Genomic DNA, 27,821 nt, shown 5'->3' with positions numbered 1-27,821 from the left:
AAGTATACCCCGCAGGGCAAGAGTTATAGCTGGGGGAAGGGCAATTATGATGCCATTAGACATGACTTAGGATGTGTTGGTTGGAGAAGTAGGCTGCAAGGGTTGGGCACACTGGATATGTGGAGCTTGTTCAAGGAACAGCTATTGCATGTTCTTGATAAGTACGTACCAGTCAGGCAGGGAGGAAGGGGTCGAGCGAGGGAACCGTGGTTTACCAAAGAAGTGGAATCTCTTGTTAAGAGGAAGAAGGAGGCCTATGTGAAGATGAGGCATGAAGTTTCAGTTGGGGCGCTTGATAGTTACAAGGAAGCGAGGAAGGATCTAAAGAGAGAGCTGAGACGAGCAAGGAGGGGACATGAGAAGTCTTTGGCAGGTAGGATCAAGGAAAACCCAAAAGCTTTCTATAGGTATGTCAGGAATAAAAGAATGACTAGGGTAAGAGTAGGGCCAGTCAAGGACAGTGGTGGGAAGTTGTGTGTGGAGGCTGAGGAGATAAGCAAGATACTAAATGAATACTTTTCGTCAGTATTCACTCAAGAAAAAGATAATATTGTGGAGGAGAATGCTGAGACCCAGGCTATTAGAATAGATGGCATTGAGGTGCGTAGGGAAGAAGTGTTGGCAATTCTGGACAAGGTGAAAATAGATAAGTCCCCGGGGCCGGATGGGATTTATCCTAGGATTCTCTGGGAAGCCAGGGAAGAGATTGCTTAGCCTTTGGCTTTGATTTTTAGGTCATCATTGGCTACAGGAATAGTGCCAGAGGACTGGAGGATAGCAAATGTGGTCCCTTTGTTCAAGAAGGGGAGTAGAGATAACCCCGGTAACTATAGGCCGGTGAGCCTAACGTCTGTGGTGGGTAAGGTCTTGGAGAGGATTATAAAAGATACGATTTATAATCATCTAGATAGGAATAATATGATTAGGGATAGTCAGCATGGTTTTGTGAAGGGTAGGTCATGCCTCACAAACCTTATCGAGTTCTTTGAGAAGGTGACTGAACAGGTAGACGAGGGTAGAGCAGTTGATGTGGTGTATATGGATTTCAGTAAAGCGTTTGATAAGGTTCCCCACGATCGGCTATTGCAGAAAATACGGAGGCTGGGGATTGAGGGTGATTTAGAGATGTGGATCAGAAATTGGCTAGTTGAAAGAAGACAGAGAGTGGTAGTTGATGGGAAATGTTCAGAATGGAGTTCAGTTACGAGTGGCGTACCACAAGGATCTGTTCTGGGGCCGTTGCTGTTTGTCATTTTTATAAATGACCTAGAGGAGGGCGCAGAAGGATGGGTGAGTAAATTTGCAGACGACACTAAAGTCGGTGGAGTTGTAGACAGTGCGGAAGGATGTTGCAGGTTACAGAGGGACATAGATAAGCTGCAGAGCTGGACTGAGAGGTGGCAAATGGAGTTTAATGTGGAGAAGTGTGAGGTGATTCACTTTGGAAAGAATAACAGGAATGCGGAATATTTGGCTAATGGTAAAATTCTTGGTAGTGTGGATGGGCAGAGGGATCTCGGTGTCCATGTACATAGATCCCTGAAAGTTGCCACCCAGGTTGATAGGGTTGTGAAGAAGGCCTATGGTGTGTTGGCCTTTATTGGTAGAGGGATTGAGTTCCGGAGCCATGAGGTCATGTTGCAGTTGTACAAAACTCTAGTACGGCCGAATTTGGAGTATTGCGTACAGTTCTGGTCGCCTCATTATAGGAAGGACGTGGAAGCTTTGGAATGGGTGCAGAGGAGATTTACCAGGATGTTGCCTGGTATGGAGGGAAAATCTTATGAGGAAAGGCTGATGGACTTGAGGTTGTTTTCGTTAGAGAGAAGAAGGTTAAGAGGTGACTTAATAGAGGCATACAAAATGATCAGAGGGTTAGATAGGGTGGACAGCGAGAGCCTTCTCCCGCGGATGGAGGTGGCTAGCACGAGGGGACATAGCCTTAAATTGAGGGGTAATAGATATAGGACAGAGGTCAGAGGTGGGTTTTTTACGCAAAGAGTGGTGAGGCCGTGGAATGCCCTACCTGCAACAGTAGTGAACTCGCCAACATTGAGGGCATTAAAAAATTTATTGGATAAGCATATGGATGATAAGGGCATAGTGTAGGTTAGATGGCCTTTAGTTTTTTTTCCATGTCGGTGCAACATCGAGGGCCGAAGGGCCTGTACTGCGCTGTATCGTTCTATGTTCTATGAATTCTGGCCCCTACAGGGGGCCAGCACAGCGCTGGAGCGGTTTCCGCTGCTCCAGCTGCCGATCCCGGCGCGAACTGTGCGCCGCGGGATCCGCGCATGCGCAGTTGCACCGGTGCCAACGAGGACTTGCGCAGTGGCGCCGGCACCAATGCGCGCATGCGCAGTGGCCTCCTTCAACGTGCTGGCCCCGACACAACAAAGCGCAGGACTACAGGGGCTGGCACGTAGGAAGGAGGCCCCCAGCTACAGAGGTCGGCCCGCCGATCGGTGGTCCCCAATTGCGGGCCACGCCACATCGGAGGCCCCTCCCCCGGGATCGGACTCCCGGTGTCTCCCCCACAGGCTGCCACCCGACACCTTCGACGTCAAGGTCCTGCCGGCCCAGAGCAGGTTAGAACAGCACCGGCGGGAATTAGCTCCTTTCTTACAGCCTCTCGGCCCATCCGGGCCGGAGAAACGGTGGGCGGGCTGCGGAGACCGGCCCCCGACTGGCACCGCGCCAATGGCACCGATTCTTTGCTCTGCGGAGAATCGCGTGCCGGCGTCGGGGCGGCATGGCCCGTTCGTGAGGATTCTCCGGCCAGGCCCAGGGCTGAGAGAATCTCACCCTCTATCTTTGCTCACTGCGCCTTCAGCTTCCTTCCTAAACCTCTCTGCTTCTCACCCTTTATGGCTCTCCTTAAAACTGACATTAAAAAGTAGAAGCAGGAGGAGTCCATTCAGCCCTTCAGGTCTGCTCTCCATTCATTATGATCGTGGCCAATCATTAAGTTCAATACCCTGATCCCGCCTTCCCCTCATATCGCTTGATCCCTTTAGCCCCAAGAGCTACACCTAATTCCTTCTTGAAATTACACATTTTGAGACTACTTTCTATGGTAGCGAATTCCACAGATTGACCACTCTCTGGGTGAAGATATTTCTACTCACCTCAGTCCTAAAAGGTTTACCCCTTATCCTAAAACTATGACCCCTAGTTCTGGACTCCCCCACCATCGGGAACGTTCTTTCTGAATCTACCCTGTCTAAACCTGTTAGAATTTTGTAAGTTTCTGTGAGATACCCTCTCACTCTTCTAAACTCCAATGAATACAATCCTAACTCACTTAGTCTCTCCTCATGTGACAGTCCCACCATCCCAGGAATCGGCCTGGTAAACCTTCGCTGCACTCCCTCCACAGCAAGGACATCCTTCCTCAGATAAGGACACCAAAACTGCCCACAATACTCCAGGTGTGGCCTCACCAATGCCCAATACAATTACAGTGAAACATCTCTATTCCTATACTCAAATCGTCTCGCTATGAAGGCCAATATTCCATTTGTCTTCTTTACTGCCGGCTGTACCTGCGCGCTTACTTTCAGCGACTGATGCACGAGGACACCAAGGTCTCACTGAGTAGCCATCTCTCCCAATTTGCACCCATTCAAATAATAATCTGCCTTCCTATTTTAGCTACACAAGCAGATAATCTCACATTTGTGTCTGTCTGTTTCACTCAGTTTTAGGTAACCTGACCTCGTATCTTATCTGGATAATTTTTTCTTTGATCCCAGACCAGACCCCAAAAGTGGCTCGGATGCTGGGCCGAAACTCCAATATTTCAGTTTATTTTGTAAGACTTTGCGGAAAGAATGATTCGCTCCAGGAGTGACTGCACGGAGAAATAAGGATTTGGTATTTTAAAACATAACTTTATTATTAACGCAATTTTTAAAACTTTAACGTCACATCCAAAAACAGCTTACAGTTACCCCTTGAATACTACTCAATACAGTAATTACGATGCCCTTAATTACTATCTTTATTCCCAATTAAAGAACAAGAAAGGAAAAACATACAGCTCTCAATCCATCCTACATCCCAGTGGCACAGAGTAACACTTGTTTTCCAGCACAGGTTTGGCTCCTGTCAGAACCCCTGAAAATTCTGGCTGGATGTCTTCAAAAAGCTGTTACAACTGGTTTCTTTCAGCTTTTCCCTTGTCCTCAGACAAGTCTGTGCTGCTTTAAATACTATTAATCTTTTTTTTTTAACTATCCTATTGTGAGAGCAAAAGACCTTACTTGTGGTCTAAAGGGCAGCCAGGTCAGAACTCAACTCCAAGGTTTTCTCAAAATATCTGAATGCCTTAGCTCCGCCCAACAATGGCATCATCTCCCCAAGCTGAAAATACATTAACTACCCAGGCTGAAAACAAATCAGCTCCTCCAGGACTCTCCCTAGTCAAACAACAGTGCAGTAGCCCAGGCTTTTTACTCTGGTCAATTTCACCTCTGGCTCATTAAAGCTTTCTGGTCTTGCAAAACAAGATTTTTTTTAAAAACATGACTACTGCAGTCAAACACACTCTAACCCAGGCATTGAGCCCTTAAATTGCCAAATGCTAATAATCCAATATATCTGAAGTCCTGCATTCGTCACAATGTACAGGTCATTGAAGTTAGCAGAGGAGGGGCTGAGAGAGCAGTTAAAAAGGCATAATAATAATAATCTTTATTCGTGTCACAAGTAGGCTTACATTAACAATGCAATGATACGGGATCCTGGTTTTATAAATAGGAGCAGAGCATACAACAGGAAGGAGGCTATGATAAAACTGTATGAAATCCTGATTTGCACTCAACTAAAGTGTGCAGTTTTGGGCACCGCACCTTAGGAAAAATGTGAAGGCGTTGGACAGAGTGCAGAAAAGATTCACAAGAAAGACTCCAGGGACGAGGATCTTTAGTTACCTGGACAGACTGGGAAAGCTGGGACTGTTGTCCTTGGACAAGACAATGCTGAGAGGGATTTTATGAAGGCATTCAAAAACTTAAAGGCTCGGGACACGGTAGCAAGGGAGTGACTTTCCCCGTAGGTGGAAGGATCGAGAAACAGAGGACATCGGACATCGATATGAGATGAATGACAAAAGAAGCAAAGGAAACATTTTTTAAAAATAAATTTAGAGTACCTAATTAATTTTTTTCAATTAAGGGGCGAATTAGCAAATTCGATTCAAGTTTAAGTTCAATACGCTTGTTTACATTGATCCTAACAAGAGGGGAACTGACTTCTAGCAATCACTCCTTTGACCAATCGTGTTGATCAAGAACTGCCCCTCATCTTGTGTAGGTTTCAAAGCCAGTGTGGTGGACCTTCCACCTGAACTCATTCAATGGAAGTAACTTAACCCAGAACCATGCACTCAAGGTCGGGACGTTTTTTGCTTCATCATTCTATTGATTAACACTAACTCTCAAATAGCATCGAGGATGTAGATCACTACAGTGACATGGTGTCCAATCAATATTTAATTAATCAGGTACATTTGTCTCCTAATTTGTTTGGTGTGGTGAACAATTTACTGGGAGCAGCTGACACTTTTTCCACATGGATCATCACTTTTGTCCACTTGTTATTGACCTGTTAGCCTGATCAGTTCTCGAGCTTTGCACTCCACCCCTATCGGAAACCAGTGAAGTGGCAGAACACCACAAAGTTCCAATGCATTGAGGGAGAAAAAGAGTGTGGGCCATTCCGGGTTTTGAGGAATTAATTAATCAATTTATTAATAAATTGAAAGTACCCAATTTTTTTTTCAAACTAAGGGGCAATGTAGCGTGGCGAATCCACCCGCCCTGCACATCTTTGGGTTGTGGGGGCGAGACCCACGTAGACACGGGGAGAATGTGCAAACTCCACGTGGACAGTGACCCGGGGCCGGGATCGAACCCGGTTCTTTGGCACAGTGAGGCAGCAGTGGTAACCACTGCGCTGCCTTGCCACCCCCACCCCCCTCGTTTTGAGGCCTGTGGAGTAACCTGCCACTATTCTACTATCAGTGACTCGACAACACGCGTTGCAAAACATCAAAAGGAACTGACTCTCGGGTTGTGAGTGTCACTGAAATAAGCAGGATTTATGGCCCATCTGTACAAACTGATTGACTTGCTAGGCAACTTCAGAGAGCAGATAAGAGTCAAAGACATTTGGGTGTGACTGGAATCACAGATAGGTCAGGCTGAGTAAGGATGACAGGTTCCCTTCTACACAAAACCAAAGTGTACAAGCTGGATTCTTACAACAAACCGACAGCCTCACGGCCACTGCCACGGATAGTGTTTTTATTTTTTAAAACTGTATTCAAATTTACAAACTGTCACGATAGAGATTTTAACCCAGCAGCACGGTAGCACAGTGGTTAGCACAGTTGCTTCACTGCTCCACGGTCCCAGGTTCGATTCCCTGCTGGGTCACTGTCTGTGCGGAGTCTGCACGTCCTCCCCGTGTCTGCGTGGGTTTCCTCCAGGTTTTCTGGAGGGTTTTTGAGATAAACCAGATAACAAGTTGCAAGCTCTGGTGAGGTTAAAGGTGGAAGGAAATGAGTCCAGGCTCAGAGAGCAGTGGGTGCAAGCTGATGAAGGCAGTGGTAGGTGTGGCGGTTAATCGAGGGATTTGTAAAACTGGGTGAATTTGAGGGTTTATTCCCCCGTGGGTTTTTCCAGCAATCACTGACAGTAGCAAAGTGAGCCAGCCAGGGTATGATAAAGACACAGAATTTGAATTTCTGCCTGGTACGCACGTTAGCACAATGGTTAGCACAGTTGCTTCACAGCTCCAGTGTCCCAGGTTCGATTCCTGGCTTGGGTCACAGTCTGAGCGGAGGCTATACGTTCTCCCCGTGTCTGCGTGGGTTTCCTCCGGGTGCTCCAGTTTCTCCCACAGTCCAAAGATGTGCAGGTTAGGTGGATTGGCCACGCTAAATTGCCCTTACTGTCCAAAGGTGGGGTGGGGTTACTGTGTTACGGGAATGGGGTGGAAGTGTGGGCTTGGGTAGGGTGCTCTTTCCAAGGGCTGGTGCAGACTCGATGGGCCGAATGACCTCCTTCTGCACTGTCAATTCTATGTAATTTGAATGAATAAGATCATGGCTGATAAAGCAAACATGAATCGTATTTTAAATACTATATTGGATTATTTATACAGAGTAGGAGGACCACACTTTGACCATATTATCTGAGCATGATCAAGTACTTAACGATAAGCATTGTGTAGCATTGTGGTTAGCATAATTGCTTCGCAGCTCCAGGGTCCCAGGTTTGATTCCCGGCTTGGGTCACTGTCTGTGCGGAGTCTGCACATCCTCCCCGTTTGTGTGTGGGTTTCCTCCGGGTGCTCCGGTTTCCTCCCACAGTCTAAAGATGTGCAGGTTAGGTGGATTGGTCATGTTAAATTGCCCTTAGTGTCCAAAATTGCCCTTAGTGTTGGGTGGAATTACAGGGTTATGGGGATAGGGTGGAGGTGTTGACCTCGGGTAGGGTGCTCTCTCCAAGAGCCGGTGCAGACTCGATGGGCCGAGTGGCTTCCTTCTGCACTGTAAATTTTATGATCTATGATCTTAAAAGGTGAGGATCACTGTCTAAGGCTAACTTCTGAAATTCCCTCTCCAAATCTCTCTGACTCGCCACTTCGTTCTTTCATTAGGACTCCACTAATGGGGGTTCAGTAATGACACATCCCAAGCATACGACAAAATGAACGCCCATTTTACCTCTCTGTGGGGACGCAGCACAGATTTAGCACAATGCCATCATTGCTACATGCCAGGCTCCATAATCAAAAGGTTACGGGTTCAAATTTTACACCAGCGATCTGGGTGCACAAAACCAAGGACGTGCAGCACTGTCAGAGATGCCATCATTCAAATCAGACTTTGAATTGAAGCCCTGTCTGCCCTCTGAGGCGGGCATAAAAGATGCCAGGCAACAATTGTGAAGAAAACGCCTCGTCTCCTGGTCAACATTTGTTCCTTAATCAACATAATTACAACAGATTATCTGGGCCTGGATTCTCCCCTACCCGGCGGGCGGGGGGCCCCGGCGTGTTGGAGTGGCGTGAACCACTCTGGCGTTGGGCCGCCCCAAAGGTGTGGAAGTCTCCGCACCTTTAGGGGCCAAGCCCTCACATTGAGGGGCTAGGCCCGCGCCGGAGTAGTTCCCACTCCGCCGGCTGGTGTGAACGGCCTTCGGCGCCACGCCAGCCGGGGCCGAAAGGACTTCGCCGGCTGCCGTAAATCTGCGTATGTGCCGGAGCGTCAGCGGATGCTGACGTCATACCGGCGCATGCGCAGGGGAGGGGGTCTCTTCCGTCTCTGCCATGGTGAAGACCATGGCAAAGGCGGAAGAAAAAGAGTGCCCCCACGGCACAGGCCCGCCTGCCGATCGGTGGGCCCCGATCGCGGGCCAGGACGCCGTGGGGGCACGCCGCCGGGGTCAGTCGCCCCGCACCCCCCCCCCCCCCCCCCAGGACCCCGGAGCCGCCCGCGCCGCCAATCCCACCGGTCAGGTAGGTGGTTTAATCCACGCCGGCGGGAGAGGCTTGTCAGCGGCGGGACTTAGGCCCACCGCGGGCCGGAGAATCGCCACGGGGGACCCGACGACCGGCGTGGCACGATTCCCGCCCCCGCCGAATCTCTGGGGGGCGGAGAATTCGGGACACGGTGGGGGTGGGATTGGCGCCGAACCCCGGGCAATTCTCCGACTCCCCGAGGGGGGTCGGAGAATCCCACCCCTGTTCATGGTCATGTTGGGGTTTTGTGGGATCGTGCTGTGCACACACTGGCTGCCACATTACAGCAGGGGATACACTTCAAAAGTGCTCATTTGCTGTATAGCCCTTTGCCCAGGGTGGGTATGGGGTGGGGAGGGCGGGGCTCCTAGGGTTATGAAAGATGCTTCAGAAATGCAAGTCCTTTTTATCACCATCAGACACATGGGACACAGATAACCCCCCACCCTGGGCATCCAGTTGAAATATTGCCCATGGTTGTCAGAAGGATGGTCAGAGCTTCTTTCTAAAATTTATGTCAGAATATAATCTGTGAAACACGCCGCTCCAATCAGTATCTGTGTCATTGAATCAAAGTAATCAGAGACAATTGGGGTTTCAGATTAACAGAAGTCAGGCTCCACAATATTTACATCTTTATTTTCTGTCTGTTTCATCTCAAACTCTTAAGTCCTCAAATATAAACTTCACGCACACTGGCGAAGATAATGCCCGCCATTTAGCTGCTCCATCTTGCCGGAATGGGGACGGGATCTGGCCGTTAAATCCCGCGCGGGTGGATTCTTCCTTCCAGGATTCTTGGCAGTTGTTACGCCCCAGGAGATCTAACGAGATCCTGCCCACAATGGGTGGGATCCAGGTTGCACAGTTCAGTGTGCTTAGCTGTTCACTTAACTAAGCCTGCGCCAGATCGAATCGGCTCTCGGGAGCGAATCCCCTCACCAAAGCGGGTTAAGCACCGATCTCCACAAACAGGGACCAGGTGGAATAGCACTTGGAGATCGGAGGCCCCCGGGTGGTTGGCCTCTGGGCAGGGTGATACCCTGCACTGCTGATGCCACCTGGGAAGCCTGGCAGTGCCAGCTGGGCACCATGGCAGTACCATCTGGATGCCAGAATGGCACTGCAAGGGTGCTAGGCTGGCAGTGCCAAGTTGCTGGTGATCGGGTCTGGGGGTCCCCTGCCCATATGAGTTGGGGTGTTTGAGAGGGGGGGGGGGGGGGGTAGAATCCCGTCAGGGGGTCGAGAAATCAGGGTGCCATGCCTGAACGGAGATCTTCAGTGCAGGAAATTGTGGCTTCAATGGGGTGTTCATCGCCAAGGCCACAGAAATAACAGTGTTTATTACCACAGTGGAGTGACTGCCGATGTTCCAAGCTGTTTTCTTTTCTTCGTTAAATCGTGCCCAACACTGGTCATTAAATGGTGAATAATTCTCCTCTGTGAATTTTATGTTGATGTCAAGTCCAATCAATTTCCAGTTAGGAGATTAGTTAAGGATGCCACTTCCATCGTGTCCATACACTGGCGTTCTGTGCCCACAGCTTTATTCTGTTCGGCTAATGACATGGCACATATACATTGAGAAAAGGGAATGCTTAAAGGTTTCATGCAGTTGCCAAATTCATTAAAGTTAGAGGAAGCCAGCAAGCTCGTTGTGAATTGCAGTAAATTGTAAGAACAGATGCTGACTGTAATTAAATCAATTTATCTCCTCTCAGATCTGTGAAGCTGTCAGTTACCTCCAACGTACCTTAGGAATGGTATCTCTTTGCAAAATCCTAAAGTTCCTGCGGCTCACCAAGTGAAAGATGTGCAACCCTCAAATATGTGTTCGATTGATATTTATTGGACGCAATCAAGATAAGGCAGTTGTGTTGAGCACAGTCTCATGTTTCTGTGTTCGTTTGTATTAAGGTCACTGGACAAAGCCTTGTGCTCAAACAACCGTTCCAAAGTAGTGAGCAGCAATAACTGCGTCTATGGAATAAATGGAAATTGATCCCAGGCCTACCCTTTGATTTCCTAGCATTTGAGGCTTGTCACTAAGTCGCAAGTAAAGAAAAGAGTAATGTGCCTTTCGTAGGGTTCCTGTTGCCATTGTAAATGTCATGTGCAATATTGCCTCGCTTTACAGCTTGCCTATAGGTCGCAAGCTATACCATCTGCATTTCACTCTTCTTAATTATACATAATTAAGTCACCGGGTGACATTTCCTCTCATTTTCTATCAAGGAAGGTTAAGTGCCTTTGTTTTTGTAGAATTTAACAACCGCTAATTGAAAATGGAAAATTGTGTAAAGCTAGGAACCATCACCAAAAATCACAGAAAGCCAGGAGATCGGGACATACCTGGAGAACTGTTCCTCTCCGTTTCACACTTACAACCCAATATATGCTAGATGGATAAAGAACTGGCTGGGCAACAGGAGACAGAGAGTAGTAGTGGAAGGGAGTGTCTCAAAATGGAGAAGGGTGACTAGTGGTGTTCCACAGAGATCCGTGCTCGGACCACTGTTGTTTGTGGTATACATAAATGACCTGGAGGAAGGTATAAGTGGTCTGATTAGCAAGTTTGCAGATGATACTAAGGTTGGTGGACTTGCAGATAGCGAGGAGGACTGTCAGAGAATACAGCAAAATATAGATAGATTGGAGAGTTGGGCAGAGAAATGGCAGATGGAGTTCAATCCAGGCAAATGCGAGGTGATGTATTTTGGAAGATCAAATTCAAGAGCGGACTATATGGTCAATGGAAGAGTCCTGGGGAAAATTGATGTACAGAAAGATCTGGGAGTTCAGGTTCATTGTACCCTGAAGGTGGCAATGCAGGTCTATAGAGTGGTCAAGAAGGCATACAGCATGCTTGCCTTCATCGGACGGGGTATTGAGTACAAGAGTCAGCAGGTCATGTTACAGTTGTATAGGACTTTGGTTAGGCCACATTTGGAATACTGCGTGCAGTTCTGGTCGCCACATTACCAGAAGGATGTGGATGCTTTAGAGAGGGTGCAGAGGAGGTTCACCAGGATGTTGCCTGGTATGGAGGGTGCTAGCTATGAAGAAAGGTTGAGTAGATTAGGATTGTTTTCGTTGGAAAGACGGAGGTTGAGGGGGGACCTAATTGAGGTCTACAAAATTATGAGAGGTATGGACAGGGTGGATAGCAACAAGGTTTTTCCAAGATTGGAGGTGTCAATTAATTACAAGGGGTCACGATTTCAAGGTGAGAGGGGGAAAGTTTAAGGGAGATGTGCGTGGAAAGTTTTTTACGCAGAGGGTGGTGGGTGCCTGGAATGCTTTGCCAGCGGAGGTGGTAGAGGCAGGCACGATAGCATCATTTAAGATGCATCTAGACAGATATATGAACGGTCGGGGAACAGGGGGAAGTAGACCTTGGAAAATAGGAGACAGGTTTAGATAAAGGATCTGGATCGGCGCAGGCTGAGAGGGCCGAAGGGCCTGTTCCTGTGCTGTAATTTTCTTTGTTCTTTGTTGTTCATTCGGGGTGAATAGGTTAGGTAAGGCCTTAATTTTAAATCGTACTCGGGCTGATCCAGATTGGATGTTGGGAGGTGGTACTTTTCCGAGGGAATAATGCACAGACCGGCATCACATGTGGTGGACGCTGATTCTCAGAATTGCTCAAAGCTTGAGATTTGAGCTGGGGTGCACTTTGTATGAAATGTAGGTTCTGAACGGAATTATCATGTCGAGAATTTCCTCGGGGGGGGGCTACATTTGATGGCTTAAGGTGTGTGTGGGGGGGCGGGGGGGGGGGGGGGGGGGGTAGAGGGGTAAGAAAGGAGTTGCCCACGTATTCCTCTCCCCAAAATTAAGCCATTTTCCACCTCCCCTTTCCCACATTACAACAGTGACTACACATCAAAAGTACTTCATTGGTTGGAAAGCTCTTTGAGATATTGGCTGGTTGTGATATATGCTACAATGTAAACACGAGTCTTTCTTTTCTTTCCCAGGGATCACGTGGTTTTGGTTGGGGTAGGGGACATGTATATTACAATGCACAATCAACACAATTTGTATGGGACATTCCGAATGGGGCAGGGGTTATTATCTTGTCCATCACTGTCGCTGAGTTCATAAATCACTTGAGTCTTTCAGTGTCCTGGTTTGAAACACGGAGTAAGTGCAGCTGTTGGCAGTGGTCATATCTAGGATACCGCCTTTAAACCAATGGAATATGTTCCAGATCAAAATGCAAGTCAATAAAGCAACAGTTCTTGTCTATGGTTCAATATCAAGTCATGGGTTTCCACTTTGAATTCAAGGATCACCTCCTTCAGGGAATGCTTGTGAAGAATAATAAAGAACATTTGACATAGACAGGTATAAGAGTTCTCCGTGACCTCCTCCAGTGCTACAAGCCTTTGAGACCCCTTCGCTCTTTCTACTTTGTCCGCGTGAGCACCCCCGATTTTAATCGCTGCAACGATGGCAGCCATACTTTCGTTTGAAATTAAAATCGCTTGTTGTCACGAGTAGGCTTCAATGAAGTTACTGTGAAAAGCCCCAAGTCACCACATTCCGGCGCCTTTTCGGGGCGGCTGGTACGGGAATTGAACCGTGCTGCTGGCCTGCCTTGGTCTGCTTTAAAAGCCAGCGATTTAGGCCAGTGTGCTAAACCGGCCTCTATTTCTGTGGGACCTCTGGAATTCCCTCCCTAAACCTCCCCACCTCTCTAGCTCTCTCTCTTTCTCTCCTCTTTTTAGACACCTTAAAACCTACCTCTTTGAGTAGGTTTGGCTTCGCTGTCCTACTTCTCTCCGTTACGTGACCTGCTGGCAAATCTCTGTGCCAATGATATTCCTGTGAAGCCCATCGGGGAATTTTACTTCATTAAAGGCGCCATGTCAATGCAGGTTGTTGTTGTGCTTACCTGTTCACTGTCATCCTCATCACTGCTGAGCTTCAAGTCATCCTCCAGCATCCTGCAAGAAAAAAAATAATGATAAACAATCATGTATTAAAATTGTCGCTGAAACTACAGATGGGGACCAATTAGTTCATCCTACCTGTGCCAGAGCTTTGAAAGAGATTTCCAATTAGTCCCACTCTCTTGCCCTTTTCCCATAGCGCTGCAGATTCTTCCTCCTAACGTATTTATTTGATTTCCCTTTGAAAATTACTATTGAATTCACACGTTCGGGCAGTACATTCAGATGCTAAACACACACTGTGTTTAAAAAAAAACTCATCTTGCCTCCGGTTCTTTTGCCAATTATCTTACCAATTACCTCAAACCTGTCCCCTCTGGTTACCACAGATGAGGTCTGAAAACCATATGTCACTGTGCCCCAAATATATCGAGGAAGACAACTCATCTATTCCTGATCAATTGTGTAGAGTTACTGCATTCAGTGTGACCTGTAGGAGCCCAAGCATGGTTCAATCAACTCAAAGCATATCGGCCCATCATGACTTTCTGCACTAGAAATGGATCCTACGCTGATCACTTGATCGACACCTCGTCCGCACCTCAAAATTCAATCTCTCTCCTGTCGGTACACAGTGGCAGCATTGACAAGATTCACTGCAGCACCTTCCAAACTTGTGACCTCTACCACCTAGAAGAGCAAGGGCAGCAGACGCATTGGATACCACTACCTGCAAGTTCTACTGCAAGTCACACACCTGACGCGGAACTATCTCGCCGTTCCTTCACTGTCGCTGGATCAAAATCCTGGGAACACCCCCCTTCCTCATAGAACATAGGACAATGAGGGGAGATCAAATCGAGGTAGACAAGATGCTAAAAGGTATGGATAAAGTAAACGTGGAGCAGATGCTTCCTCTTGTGGGGCATTCTAAAACAAGAGTTCATAATCTTTGAATAAGAGGTAGCAAATTTAAAACAGAGTTGAGGAGAAACTACTTTTCCCAAAGGGTTGTGAATCTTTGGAATTCGCTACCCCAGAGTGCGGTGGAGTAAATTTATGGAGGAGTTAGACAGATTTTTAATTGGTAATGGGTTTGAAGGGTTATGGAGAACAGGCAGGATGGTGGAGTTGAGGCCAGGATGGGATCAGCCATGATCACATTGAGGGTGTTTAGCCGCGGGAGGCTGAATTGCCGACTCCCACTCCTCGGTCATGCATTCTAGGGAGGAGATGCTCTGGCTAATTTCACAATCTAGCTCTTGGTCTGTAGCATTGTAGGTAGCAGATGAGTAACATATCTGTCATGATAGAATGGCAGAGCAGACTCAATGGGCCGAATGGCCTAATTCTGCTCATATATCTTATGAACTTATGAACTTGGACTGCAGGAGTTCAAGAAAGTATTATAGCTATACTGCGGGTGTTGGAGTCAGAAGCAAAAACAGCAAATGCTGGACAATTTCACCAGGCCTGACAGCATTGGTAGAGAGAACAGAGCTAACATTTTGAGTTTGGATACCTCTACACCAGAGCTGGAGAGAACTGGAACTAGGAGGAGGTTTACACTGCTGCGGGGGAGGGGCGACGGAGGGGGGGGGGGGGGGGAGGGGGGGGGGCAGTGGCGGGGTGTGGAGCAGTGGGCTGGATAGAGGGTCAGCGATGGGTGGAGGCTCAGGAGAGATTAACAAAGAAGTTATGGACAGAAAGACAAAGGGAATGTAAATGATGGTGATCAAGGCTAAGAAGGGCGGTGATAGCGGACATTAAGGGATCAGAATGTGTTGATAGCAGAACACGGATACTCAGCATGTCAAAGGACAACTTGGAACAGGGAAACCGGGGCCGGCGTGGAGAAGGGAGCCACTGCACATGCGCGCAATGGCGCCGGTCCCACTGCGCATGCGCAGACCAACGGCGCCCATCTGACACTGGGATCGGCAGCAGGAGCGGCGTGGGTCGCTCCAGTGCCATGCTAGCCCCCTGTAGGGGTCAGAATTGCTGCTCCTGAGGCCATGTTGACGCCGTCAAGAAACGCGACGTCATTTACGACAGCGTCAACACTTAGCCTCCGGATCAGAGAATCTCGCTCCTTATCGCTGAGTCTGACGGTCATAGGTTTGAATCTCACTGAGGTATCAGAGACTTCAGCATGAAAATCCCGTTCAGTAATCCCAGTGCTGAACTGTGACAGTGCTGCAGTGTTGGAGATACTGAATTTCAGCTGGGGTGTTCAACCAAGGCCCAGGCAACATTCTCAAGTGGATGTAAAAGGGTTCCAAAGACGAGGAACGACGTTGTGGTCAGTGTCTGACCTAATGTGTACCGCTCAATCAACATCACCAAAACAGATTATCCGCCATTTACCACACTGCTGTGAATAGGAGCTTGCTGTACACACATTGGCAGCCTCATTTCCTACATTTCGAAAGCACTCCAGTAGCAGGAAAGCACTTGGGGACATTCTCAGATGTCCCCCTTTCCAGTGTTCAGTGCAGTGTGACGATGCACGACGGTAACACAAATCTAACCAACCGCATTCCACCGAGGCCACTTTATCTCGCCCTGTTGCTGCTTTCAGGCGCACGAGTTGCTTGCCATTTCAAACAAGAAGAAGAAGAAGAAGCAAAAGAAAAACCCGCCACAGAAAACCAAATTCACGAATGAAACGCCAGCAAATAAAGCGGGAGGCGCAGAAGCATGAACTTGTTTGTAAACTAATCAAGTGTTAGTGCAGGCTTTACACAGCAGGAGGAAGGATTGGATTAAAGAGGGGGGATTTCTAATTCAATTACACAAGGTAAGATTGAGGTTGAAGTGCCACTCATTACGAAACAATTAACAGGAGATTACGGTCGCAAAGAAAAACAATTAGCTGAACTGCAGTCACTTCAGATCGCAGCCTAGCTGTGTGCTTTCATCCTGTGAGGAACAGGCCGGATAAGCGCTGCCCTTTGCTGTGACTGAGGGGAAGGAGGATTGAAGGCTTGGAACCATTTCTCTCTGGCCCCCTATGTCAGTGCAACTCTGGCCAAGAATCCCAGTAGCTCCACCTTGTCACTGAAGCAACCTGCCTGCGATGGATTCTTACGGGCGCCAAAAGCAATTAGTGTAATTACAGTTTAAAACAGCTAAGGTAATCCCGTAGTTATTTAGATGCCACCTCACAATCGGCTGGAGCATTTAATTTGTTGCCTCCTATTTCTTATTATTATTTCCCGCACAGGACGAAACGCCAAAAAAATAAAGTGTCGCTAAACGTGGAGGGACTGAGAAGGAATTATCCGCTGAAGCAACGTTGCCAAAACTGGAATCTCTTACTGTTGAAGATCTCAGGACAGAAAACATGCTTCTTTCTCCCCAACATCTTTCCGCTCCTGATCTCTGCCGTCGACCGACAATCTTGAATTAGGAGCTGGAAATTGATGGGGAGTCTCAGCGCATTAATGTAATGGCTGTCCCATTAGGGGGAACCCCCTTGAATATCCCACCTGTGCTGCTCTCTGCTGTGTCAGCATTTATGCATGGTTACCCCCTCCCTGCTGTGTATTATGCATGCCTGCTGTGAGATGAAAAGGAGGAAGGGTGGGTGGAGGATATTAGTGACAGTTGGAAAGGCAAAGAGAAGGAGGCTGCACTCTTTAGGCCCGCCAATGTTAACATTGTGTGGTAAAATGCGACTTCCCAGGGACACCTAGTTCCATTGTATTCACTGAGAGAAATGATTCTATTCTCTCCGTTTGTTCAGGTCACGCTCAAAGAAGCCCTGTCAATTTAAAAAGGGCCCAGATTCTGTACGCTCGACCGCGGGTGGCAGGACTGTCCATCCCCTTTATTTCTCGTTCCTGTGTTTTTAAAATCGACCACCCATCAGAGCAAAATTGCCTTTTAACTGTCCTCCACTGGCTCTTTGTTTGCCTGGCAATGACTGTCGAGTGTTAACATGAGCTATCACTTCAGCCCATTTAACTTGCCTCAGCCTGACAGCTTCACAATGGCTCCTCTCCCACTTCACTCAGCCCCTGTGATTTACCAGTGGGGGAATGTGCAAGAGGCCAGCGTGGCCCAGGCGTGGAAGGGTCTCCTCCGAAGGTCTTCTCAAGTTAAAAGTGCGCTCAAAGTAACAGCCGAGAGAGAGAACAAAAAGCCTCTGTGGTCCACTTAGCAAAAAGACGTTACACGAGTATATGCAGACTGTTCGCCCTTTTCAAAAATGAGATGTTAAATGAACCCAAAGTCCAGCACTTGATTGCTCCTTATTAAAGCAAAGCTTCGCTCACATGGGACTGCTAAACTTGACGGTCTGTCAGTAGGGTGTCACGCACCTGGTTTTTGTACAATTCCTGCTTTGTATTAATTCCCATACGAGGGCAATGTGACAACAATGTGCAAAAAAAGTCCAGATATTGTTACAGCAATTTACTACTCAGATGTCATAAACTGTATTATTTTTCTTCTGTTCAAATAAACAGGCGATTTTTTTTTTGTTGAAATGATCGAAAGAACTGGACAGAACGTCTGAGCCAAGGGTTTATTTTTACAGAATGCTGGAAATCAGGAGGAGACGTTCCAGCCCAGACTGTCTGCTTCTCATCCGTAAGGCAAGGAGGCTGACAGCTCCAAATGGGGGTCATCTCGGCCTTGCCTGTCGAGGCTCAAGACCCCACCGGATCTCATTTTCAGCAGGGCCTGTGAACGGGTGAGAAGCCTGCCGGCATAAACCAAGCAGTTACCAATGATCGAAGCTGTGGTTTCATTATATCAGACGTCAAGCTGCTTAAGCAGCAGCCCTTACAGTGAGCACTGGAACCACCTCGGCTGAGGGCCCAGGAAATTATTTTAGCTTTAATTTTAGCATGCGGCTATTTTTGGCCTGTGCAGCGCCGTCCCCCAGCCAGCCCAGTGATACCCCCACCTCCCCATCCGCACACTGCACACCCCCCCCCCCCCCCCCCCCCCCCCCCCACCCCTCCCCGGCCCCACACACTGCCTCCACCACACCCTGCCAGCACCCTGGCTCTGGGCTCTGACTGTAGGATGGCTCAGATGAGCTCATTTACCTGCTCCACCCAGAATCAACCAGGCCCCCACCCACCACCGGTAGCTCACCGGTAGCATATTTCAATGAAAATATTTACAACTCCCAGTGCCGGCTTTGGGGATGGAGGGGCGGTGGGGATCAAACCTCCTCTGCGACTGCGACCTGTTTCAGAGTGAAATTTTAATTTCGACACCAGCCCCCCCCCCCCCCCCCCCCTTTGGGTTCCTCCGAAGTTAGGCACTCGAGCATTCCCGATTTTAATTATTTAATTCCCTCTGTAAACCTTCCCATTCCTCTGCCTCACTCTCCTTTCAGAAACCCCTCAAGAACTACCTCTTGGACCAGGCTTTTTTCTTTCACTTTGGTGCCTCCTGATGTCCAATTGTGAGGCTCAGCGGTGAGACTCCTTTGATGTATCTCGGAACGACTTACTGTACTAAAGACGCTATATAAATGCGGGTGTCTGTTGCTGGCAATCACAGTGCTGCCCCTGAGGGACTGCCGCGCCGTCAAAGATGCTGGGCGGGATTCTCCGGTGCGCCAGCCACCCCTGTCTCGACCGCACGCCGTTCGTTGGCGGCGGGATTGTATCTGCCCGCTGACTGTCAGCGGGTTTTTCCCATTTGTAACCACCCCCACGCCGCCGCAAACACTTCTGGCCAGGGTGCTCTCCTGCCGAGAAAATGGAATCGAAACGACCGGAGAATTTTGGTCGTTGTCTATCAGATTAAACATTAACCTTGCCCTCCCAGGTGGCCCTCAAAGATCCCCTGGCCTTATTTGGGAGAAGAGGGGGGAGTTGTTCCTGGTGACCTGGCCAATATTTATCCCTCAATGCAACATCACTGAAATAGATGTCCTGGCTATTATAACACTGCTGTTTATGGAATCTCGTTGAGTCGAAATCAGCGGCTGTGTTTCTTACAGTGCAGCAGTGACTATATTTCAAAAGTGCTTCACTGGCTATAAAGCGCTTTGGGATGTCCTTTTATGTTCTTCCTCTTCAAATACATACCAATTCCCTTTTGAAATGCTCTTGTCAATAGATATGGAGACATTTGTAAGTGTTTACTATGTTGCGGCTGTTTGAGAGAGCTGGTATTATGTTGTCTGGCATTTGTGGAAGTACTCCACTTACAAATCTTTGACAAATAATATTAAAAGTAGGCCTTGGCAGCCAGATGGGTACCGTATGCCAACATCCTGTGGTACAATGCTTTGCGGGTCACTCTCCCAGAAGGTAGATTCCCTATGCCAGCTGGGGCAGTGTGGGTTGCCACCATTCAGAGGAGATATGCTTATTCATGGGTCAGGAATCAGCACAATCTGGTTTGTTTAGCACAGGGCTAAATCGCTGGCTTTGAAAGCAGACCAAGGCAGGTCAGCAGCACGGTTCAATTCCCGTACCAGCCTCCCCGAACAGGCGCCGGAATGTGGCGACTAGGGGCTTTTCACAGTAACTTCATTGAAGCCTACTTGTGACAATAAGCGATTATCTTATCTTATCAATCCATTCTTTGAGTGTCCAGCTCACTTGACTGACAAGAGATTTGGACAACGGGACTGAGGGCGTGGTGGGCGCTCATGATGAAAATCTCTAAATGTAGGGAGAGTAAACACAGCCAAGATGTTTAAATGATTTTGACAGAACTCTAGTTACAGATACTCGCAATGCCTTTTTCCAATACAAACTGATGTATATCTTATTATTCCTTGGCCTTTGTAATGAGAACACCAGAGAACTGGGAATGCTTTCAACCGCCCTCTTGTTCATCTTATGAAATGTGTGGTTTTTCTGCACTTTTGGGATGAAATCAATTCTCAACGTGACTGGTCAAAGGTCCATAGCAAAACAGATGGGTAAAAAAATCAAGTTGCATTAGATTTTCTGAAGCTCCTCTCTCAGCCCAGAGCCAAGCTTGGCAGGAGCTCTGATGGAGAATCGATATCATGCCTTTCGCAATATTACAGCTGGGATGCCGGATTTATTTTTTTAAAAGGACAGCACGGCGGCACAGTGGTTAGCTCTGCTGCCTCCTAGCGGCAGGGACCCGGATTCAATTCCGGCCTCGGGTGACTGTGCAGAGTCTGCACGTTCTCCCCGTGTCTGCATGGGTTTCCTCCGGGTGCTCCGGTTTCCTCCCACAGCCCAAATATGTGCAGGTTAGGTGGATTGGCCGTGATAGCCAGTGGAGTGGGCCTAGGTAGGGTGCTCTTTCAGAGGGTCGGTGCAGTCTCGATAGGTCGAATGGCCTCCTTCAACACTGCAGGGGTTCTACGGTTCTATGCCACAAGTCGAGGAAACTGGTGTATGTCTTATTATTCCTTGGCCAACAGATGCCACTCTGTCCATCGGGCCCCCCCAACCCCCCCCCCCCCCCACCCCCCCCCCCCCCCCCCCCCCCCTCCCCCCACCCAACCCCAACTCCCTGAAGCAAGAGATCTGCCTCTTTCTGTTAGCCAAGGAATTATGATGTGGAGATGCCGGCGTTGGACTGGGGTGGGCACTATAAGAAGTTTTACAAGACCAGGTTATAGTCCGACAGGTTTGTTTTGAATCACTAGCTTACGGAGCGTACGTAGTTCCTTCATGATGAAGGAGCTACGCTCCGAAAGCTATTGGGCCAGTAATCCAGAGACCCAGGGCAAGGTCTGGGGACCAGGGTCCAAATCTCACCACGGCAGATCGCACAATTTGAATTCAATAAAAATCTGAAAATCTAATTGTCATATGAAATTCTTATGAAACCATTGTCATAAGAACACATCACTGTCGCCCTCTAAGGAAGTAAATCTGCTGTCTTCACCTGGTCTGGCCTACAGGTGACTCCAGACCTACAGCAATGTAGTTGGCTATTAAATGTCCTCTCAAATGTCCGAGCAAGCCGCTCAGTTGTATCAAACTGCTAGACAGTCAATACTGTAGGTGTGCCGCTGCCTTGTAGGGTCGGGCAATGAATTGTGGCCTCATATATCCTGGAAATATTTTTTTTAAAATCAGCATTATCCAAAAGCTATAACATAATAATAATATTTATTAGGCTGACATTAACACTGCAATGAATGTACTGTGAAAATCCCCCAGTCGCCCACTCCGGCACCTGTTCAGGTAAACTGAGGGAGAATTCAGAATGTCCAATTCACCTAACAGCTTGTCTTTCAGGACTTGTGGGAGGAAACCCATGCACACTCGGGGAGAACGTGCAGACAGACAGTGACCCAAGCCGGGAATCAAACCTGGGACCCTGGCGTTGTGAAGTGACAGTGCTAACCACTGTACTACTGTGACGCCAAAGATGCCGATTGTTTGACAAATAATACCTGCGTCCCCAAACTTTTATTATCAATTTTCCAGAGCAGAACAGGAATTAAACAATTCGGAGGGATGAAGCGAAAATTATGTAATGTCTGAAAGTCGGGGAAGTCCAGATGACAACTTATAACAATTAGGGAGACCCAGAACTTCATCTGAAAAGACCCTCCTGTTTAAAGAATATTGCACCCCCTGTAAACCCTATTATAGCAAACTATAAAAGAACGCACTGGACCATTGGCCCTTTCATTTACTGTTCCTTTGATTTAATATATAAATATTATCCTTCAGAGTTGTGGAGTATAATGTGTGATTACTCGTGAATTTCAACCAGCTGGGATTTAAGTCAATTTACTACTTGAAGCGACTGCGCATTTTTATCCCTTTACTCTTACTGACGCCTCACTTATTTAGCTCCGACCAAACACACTCGTTATACTTGCCCAGGAGCCTTCTACTATTGCTCCGGTCGCATTCTGCCAACCCCAAACAGCTCTCAGCTCCAGTCTGGCAGCAGCCTGGACACTGTTGCCTGAGAGTCAACTTGCCGACCTCCATAGGTTTGCGATCGCATCAACCATTTACGCCAAGCAGCGCCAGACCAGAGAAGCAACTTCAACACAAACGTTCGTCTGACATACCCAGTGCAGTTCTGGGGGCAGTGCTGCACTGTCGGCGGTGCCGTCCTTTAGATCTGTCTGGGTGGGTCTAAAAGATCCTGTGATCGTATTTTGAAGATGAAGAGAAAGATTAAACACGCCTTTCCATAGTGGCTTTCATGATCTCGGAGCGGCCAAAAGAGGTTTGCAACCAATTATGTAAAGTTACTGCGGTAATGGAGGAAATGCGGTAATAAATTAGTGCGGAGCAACCTCCCAACAAACAACAATGAGATCAACAATCAAATAATCTTTCTTAGGTGTTGTGAGGAACAAATATTGACCAGGACACTGGGGAGAACTCCTCTGCTCCTCTTAGAACAGAATCCTTTGCATTTACCTGAGAGGACAAACGAAGGGCTGGAGAGTTCACTCCTGTACACATCTTTCAACTACAATCACTAAAGGAACATGCTATCTAGCCATTATAACATTTTCCTTGGTGTAAGCTGCCATCTGCAATTTGGCCATCGCATTTCCAACAGTGACTCCACTTCAGAAAGTGCTCATTGACTGCCAAGCACTTGGGATTTAATGAAGGTTACTATGCAAATGCAAGTCTTTCTTTCTTTAGCTTTTACACATTGGAGCAGCTTGGATTTGGTGAAGTCGTTCACCGGGGGGGGTAGTTTTAGAACAAGTCAAAGATTAGTGGTTCCTGTTTTGGAGTTGCTCACAGAGAAACATTTCAGATCTGCACTTTGTCACTTCTAAAGCTCTTTTCCCATAACATTCTGTCATGTGTGTCATAATATACATCTATGTATGTAATGGAGTGCAGACAGGCAGTGATTGGCACACAGGATGGCCAGTGAGCACACAGAACAGAGCAGCCAATCACCAGACAGGACACAACCACTATAAAGCCAGAGGGCACCGTTTTCCCTTGCTCTCGGGACCCAGCCACTGAGACAGTCAGAGCTCGTGATCTAGCCAGTGCAAACATCATGTGGTAGCTAGTAAGTCTGGTCAGGCTAGCATCAGGTCTCCAGTCAAGACAAGATAGTGTCAACCCATAGTTGAACATGTATAATAGTTTCGATGTTAAATAAAATCGTGTTGCATCTCATCAAGTGTTGGAAGTCTGTCTCTCACTACACTGCGTCAAATGCAGTCCACATCGACCCAGCCTGCCCAACACATCAATGTAAGAGTACCTTTAAGAAATGGGTGTTTATTAAATAGGTGCTTAAGAAATGGGTGTTTATAAAATATCTGTTGTGGATGTACCTTTAAGAACTGGGTGTTTATTACAGAGCTGCAGTGATGTCAGAGAGTGGGTGGAGCTGGGCTGTCTGTCTGCTTTACTTTCGTTTTAGGCTGTTTGCTGCAGGGTGTGGTTAGTTTTGTTTTAAGAGCTGGATAGCTGCAGGAAAAGCAAGGAGCTGCACAAGGATCTCTCTCTGCGAACTAAAGACTGTCTCCAAATCAATGGGGTGATTTCAAAGTGCTGACTGCTCTCAATGGTGAATTTAAACCTGATCTTTGTGTTAAAAAGAGTCTTTTGTCTTCCGGATGTTGTTTGGGAATTTATTAAGGGCTATCTATCGAGTACTGTATTCTTTGGGGATATATTGGTGTTGATAGTTGTTCAGATGTTTACTGGGGGTTTATAAAGTGTTTCATAAATAAACATTGTTTTAATTTAAAGGTACTGTAGATTTCTGTTTGCATCGCACCTGCAGAGTAAGCCCCTGTGCTCCTCATAACCACAATCTATTAAAAGTTGCGGGTCAGGTGAACTCCATGATACACTTTGGGGGTTCTCTAAACCCTGGCCCATAACAATACATCCAAATATTTTTCAAAAGGGAAGATCTGGGATTGCTTGATTGTATTGGCATCTTACAAGTTCCATCAGCCCAGACAACACCTTTTGCATTTAGTCAACAACGAATTCATTCATACACCCGTCATTCCATCAGTTATGGAATCATAGAATGATTGCAGCACAGGAGGAGGCAATTCAGCCCATCGTGTTCATTCTGGCCCGCTGCTAGAGCAGCTCAACAGGTGCCACTCTCCCGCCTTTACCACAACTCTGAAAATTATTTTTCTCTTCAGGTAATTGCTTATTGTTGTTGATTGAAGAAGGTGCTAACGCTAATGCCTCTTTTACGATATCATACGGGGGAATGTCATAGGAACAGTTCAGTTCTCGCAAAATCTTACAGCACGCTGAAGGCCACTCAGCCCATCACGCTCATGTTGGCAGTTTTAAAGAAAGTTACCCATGAGTCCCACTCATCTGCTTTCCCCACAGCCCTACTTTTTCAGGCACATATCCTACTCCAATTTGAACGTGGATATTGCCCCTGTTCCCATCACCCTGCTCAGCAGTACATCCCAGATCAGAGCAACTCACTGCGCAAAAAAGAATCTCCTATCTCCCCTCCAGCTCTTTGCCAATTATTTTAAATCTGTGTCCTCTGCTCACTGACTCGCCTGTCACCGGGAACATTTTGTCCTTATTTATTCAATCAAAAACCTCTCATAATTTTGAAAACGCTATTAAATCTGCCTTTAACGATCTCAGCTTTAAGGGGGATGATCCCAGCTTTCCTGCATAACTGAAGTCCCTCATTCCTGATTGATTTGTGCATTAACAACTTCCGGACTTAGATGGCCGTTTACAAAAGGCACATTGCACTTGGAAAGACGGTGCAAGAAGCTTTAATAAAATGGGACAAATGACTCAACTGGGGTGATATGTCCGACATATGTTACTTTGCAGACTTCTGTATTTTAACCGAGCAAGCCGTGATCTCTGAGGGAAGCGCAGCAGTTTGTAACTGGGGGCTGCACAGTTCAGAATGACCTCTTACACAAACAATCTCGCCCGTTGTTTTGCCATCTTGCTGGGCCACCAAGGAAGCTTTTAACCCTTTTGAGGGCAAGTATTTATTCAATAAAGATGTGCGTGCAAGCACAAAGAAACGAGGCGAAAGGGCGCTGGAAGCAATTTAAACGATAACTTTCCAAAAAAAGGATTGGAGATAAAACTGAAAAGATAATTTACCGGGGGCATGGGGACAAAACAGGGTAACATCATACCTGAAATAGCGGACAAAGGGAAGTCTTTAAATGCACGTCAGCCATTCCTCCAATAATATTCCTCAGTTTATATTTGTTTTTCTCTTTTGCTCATCAGCCATTTTAACGTCAGGGGTTCAACATGCAGGATGCTCAACATTTGTGGGGGGATTTCCAGCTTCCTGCTACCCTTTGTGTGAAAGTGGCTCCCGACACCCGCCCTCAATGTTACCATGTAAACTTGCTAACGCGCCTGGGCCAATTTTAACCGTTAGCAGCAGCAGGAGACAGTCGTCTAACACACTGAATGCTCACTGTAACCCTCGTCCCAAATTTCAATAACTGCCCATCCCCAGCCACCATTGAGGAACAGTCAGGACTATCACATCTGTTGCTGCTGACGAACAAAAGCGATTGGTCCAATGTTGGCCCTTTGGAGGGTGCACATTGTGATGAGCCCTTCCTACTATCGAGATAATTGGACAATCAGCTGTCAATCATTTAAGAGGGACACGGAGAGTTCACACCAAGTAAAATTAAGAAATGTAGTTTTATTTACAACACGATATGGGAGGCACGGTAGCACAGTGGTTAGCACTGTTGCTTCACAACACCAGGGACACGAGTCCTGTTCCTGGCTTGGGTCACTGTGCGGAGTCTGCAAGTACTCCCCGTGTCTGCTCCGGTTTCCTCCCGGTGCTCCGGTTTCCTCCCACGAGCCCCGAAATACGTGCTTGTTAGATTAATTGGCCGTTCTGAATTCTCCCACAATGGATCCGAAAAGGTGGCACTAATAAAGATTATTATTATTATATTTACACTGCCCGGCAGGTTCCTACCGCTTTCCTGTTCGAGTCGGTGGCTTAGTGGCTGCCCCTTTATACAAACGCTGCTAGAAATCGCCCGCCCTTAGCGGGGCAGCTCGTACCCTGCAAAGACCACGGGGAAGATGATCTTTCCCACCCCGCAGGTCCCGTGCGATATGTTGCAAATCACTTCCGGAGTGCCAGTAAGTGACTGGGATTGATGCTGAGCACAGCACTTGTGTTATGTAACTATCCCCCACGCACTGTAACCCACTGAAGAAGTAATCCTAATTTTCGCGGGAGGATTTGCTGTAGTATTGAGGAGAAGGAGGCCATTCGGCCCTTCAAGCCTGCTCCGCCATTCATTATATCCATGGCTGATCATCCAACTAAGTAACCTGATCTCACCTTCGCCCCCCCCCCCCCCCATATCCTTTGATCCCTTCTGCTCCATGTGCTATCCCTAACTCCTTCTTGAAAGCAGTCAATGTTTTGACCTTTCTGTGATAGCAGATTCCACAGGGTCACCACTCTCTGGTTGAAGAGATTTCTCTTCATCCCAGTCCTAAATGTTCTACCCCGTATCCTGAGACTGCGGCCCCTGGTCCTGGACTCCCAATCCATTGGGAACGTCTTTCCCGCCATCGGGAACATCTTTCCTGCATCTACCTACCCTGTCTCGTCCTGTTGGAATTTTCTAGGTTTCTATGAGACCCCCGTCATCCTTCTGAACTCCAGCAAATATAATCCTAACTGACTCAATCTCTCCTCATACACCAGTCCCACCATCTCAGGAATCAGTTTGGTAAACCTTTGCGGCACTCCTTCTCAAGGAAGAACATCCTTCCTCAGGAAAGGAGACCAAAACTGTGTACAACATTCCAGTTGGGGTCTCACCAAGGCCCTGTATAATTGCAGCAAGACATCCCTGCTCCTGTACTCGAATCCTCTCGCAATGAAGGCCAACATACCATTTGCTTTCTTTACTGCCTGCTGTACTTACATGCTTACCTTCAGCAACTGGTGTACAGGGACATCCAGGTATCTTGCACATTTCCCTCTCTCAATCTGTAGCCATTCGGATAATAATCTGCCTTCCTGTTTTTTGTGACCAAAGTGGATAACCTCACGTTTATCCACATCATATTGCATCTGCCATGAATTTGCCCACTCACTCAACTTGTCCAAATATCACTGAAGCATCTCTTCATCCTCCTCACAGCTCACCCTCCCACCCAGCTTTGTGTGATCTGCAAACTTGGAAATATTCCATTTAGTTCCCTCACCGAAATCATTAATATATATTGTGAATAGCTGGGGTCCTAGCACCGATCGCTGTGGTACCCCTGTCACTGCCTGCCAATTGGAAAAAGACCCGTTCATTCCTAACTCTTCATTTCCTGCCTGCCAACCAGGCTAAATTATCTGACAGCAGCACTTTGGCCCCTTACTAGGGAGGAATCGCCGTCTTGTGGAGCTGCCCAATCGGATTGGTCAGCAGCTCGAGCCCCAAATTTCATTAGTGGGTGCTTCTGGGAC

General features: G+C 47.6%; 1 protein-coding gene across 9 annotated transcripts in view; it reads right to left on the bottom strand.

Annotated features, from left to right (window-relative positions):
* aff2 (AF4/FMR2 family, member 2) overlaps positions 1-27,821 on the bottom strand; it is a 536,338-nt gene that overhangs the window by 138,777 nt on the left and 369,740 nt on the right. For all 9 annotated transcript variants that reach the window (XM_038775398.1, XM_038775391.1, XM_038775394.1 and 6 more), the window contains one exon: positions 13,433-13,484. In XM_038775398.1, coding sequence (XP_038631326.1) covers positions 13,433-13,484 — 52 coding nt within the window. The remainder of the gene's footprint in view (positions 1-13,432; positions 13,485-27,821) is intronic.

This window comes from Scyliorhinus canicula, chromosome 17 (genome assembly GCF_902713615.1).
Source record: "Scyliorhinus canicula chromosome 17, sScyCan1.1, whole genome shotgun sequence".
In the NCBI taxonomy this organism is placed as follows: domain Eukaryota; kingdom Metazoa; phylum Chordata; class Chondrichthyes; order Carcharhiniformes; family Scyliorhinidae; genus Scyliorhinus; species Scyliorhinus canicula.
This window is presented reverse-complemented; position numbering and strand designations above follow the sequence as displayed.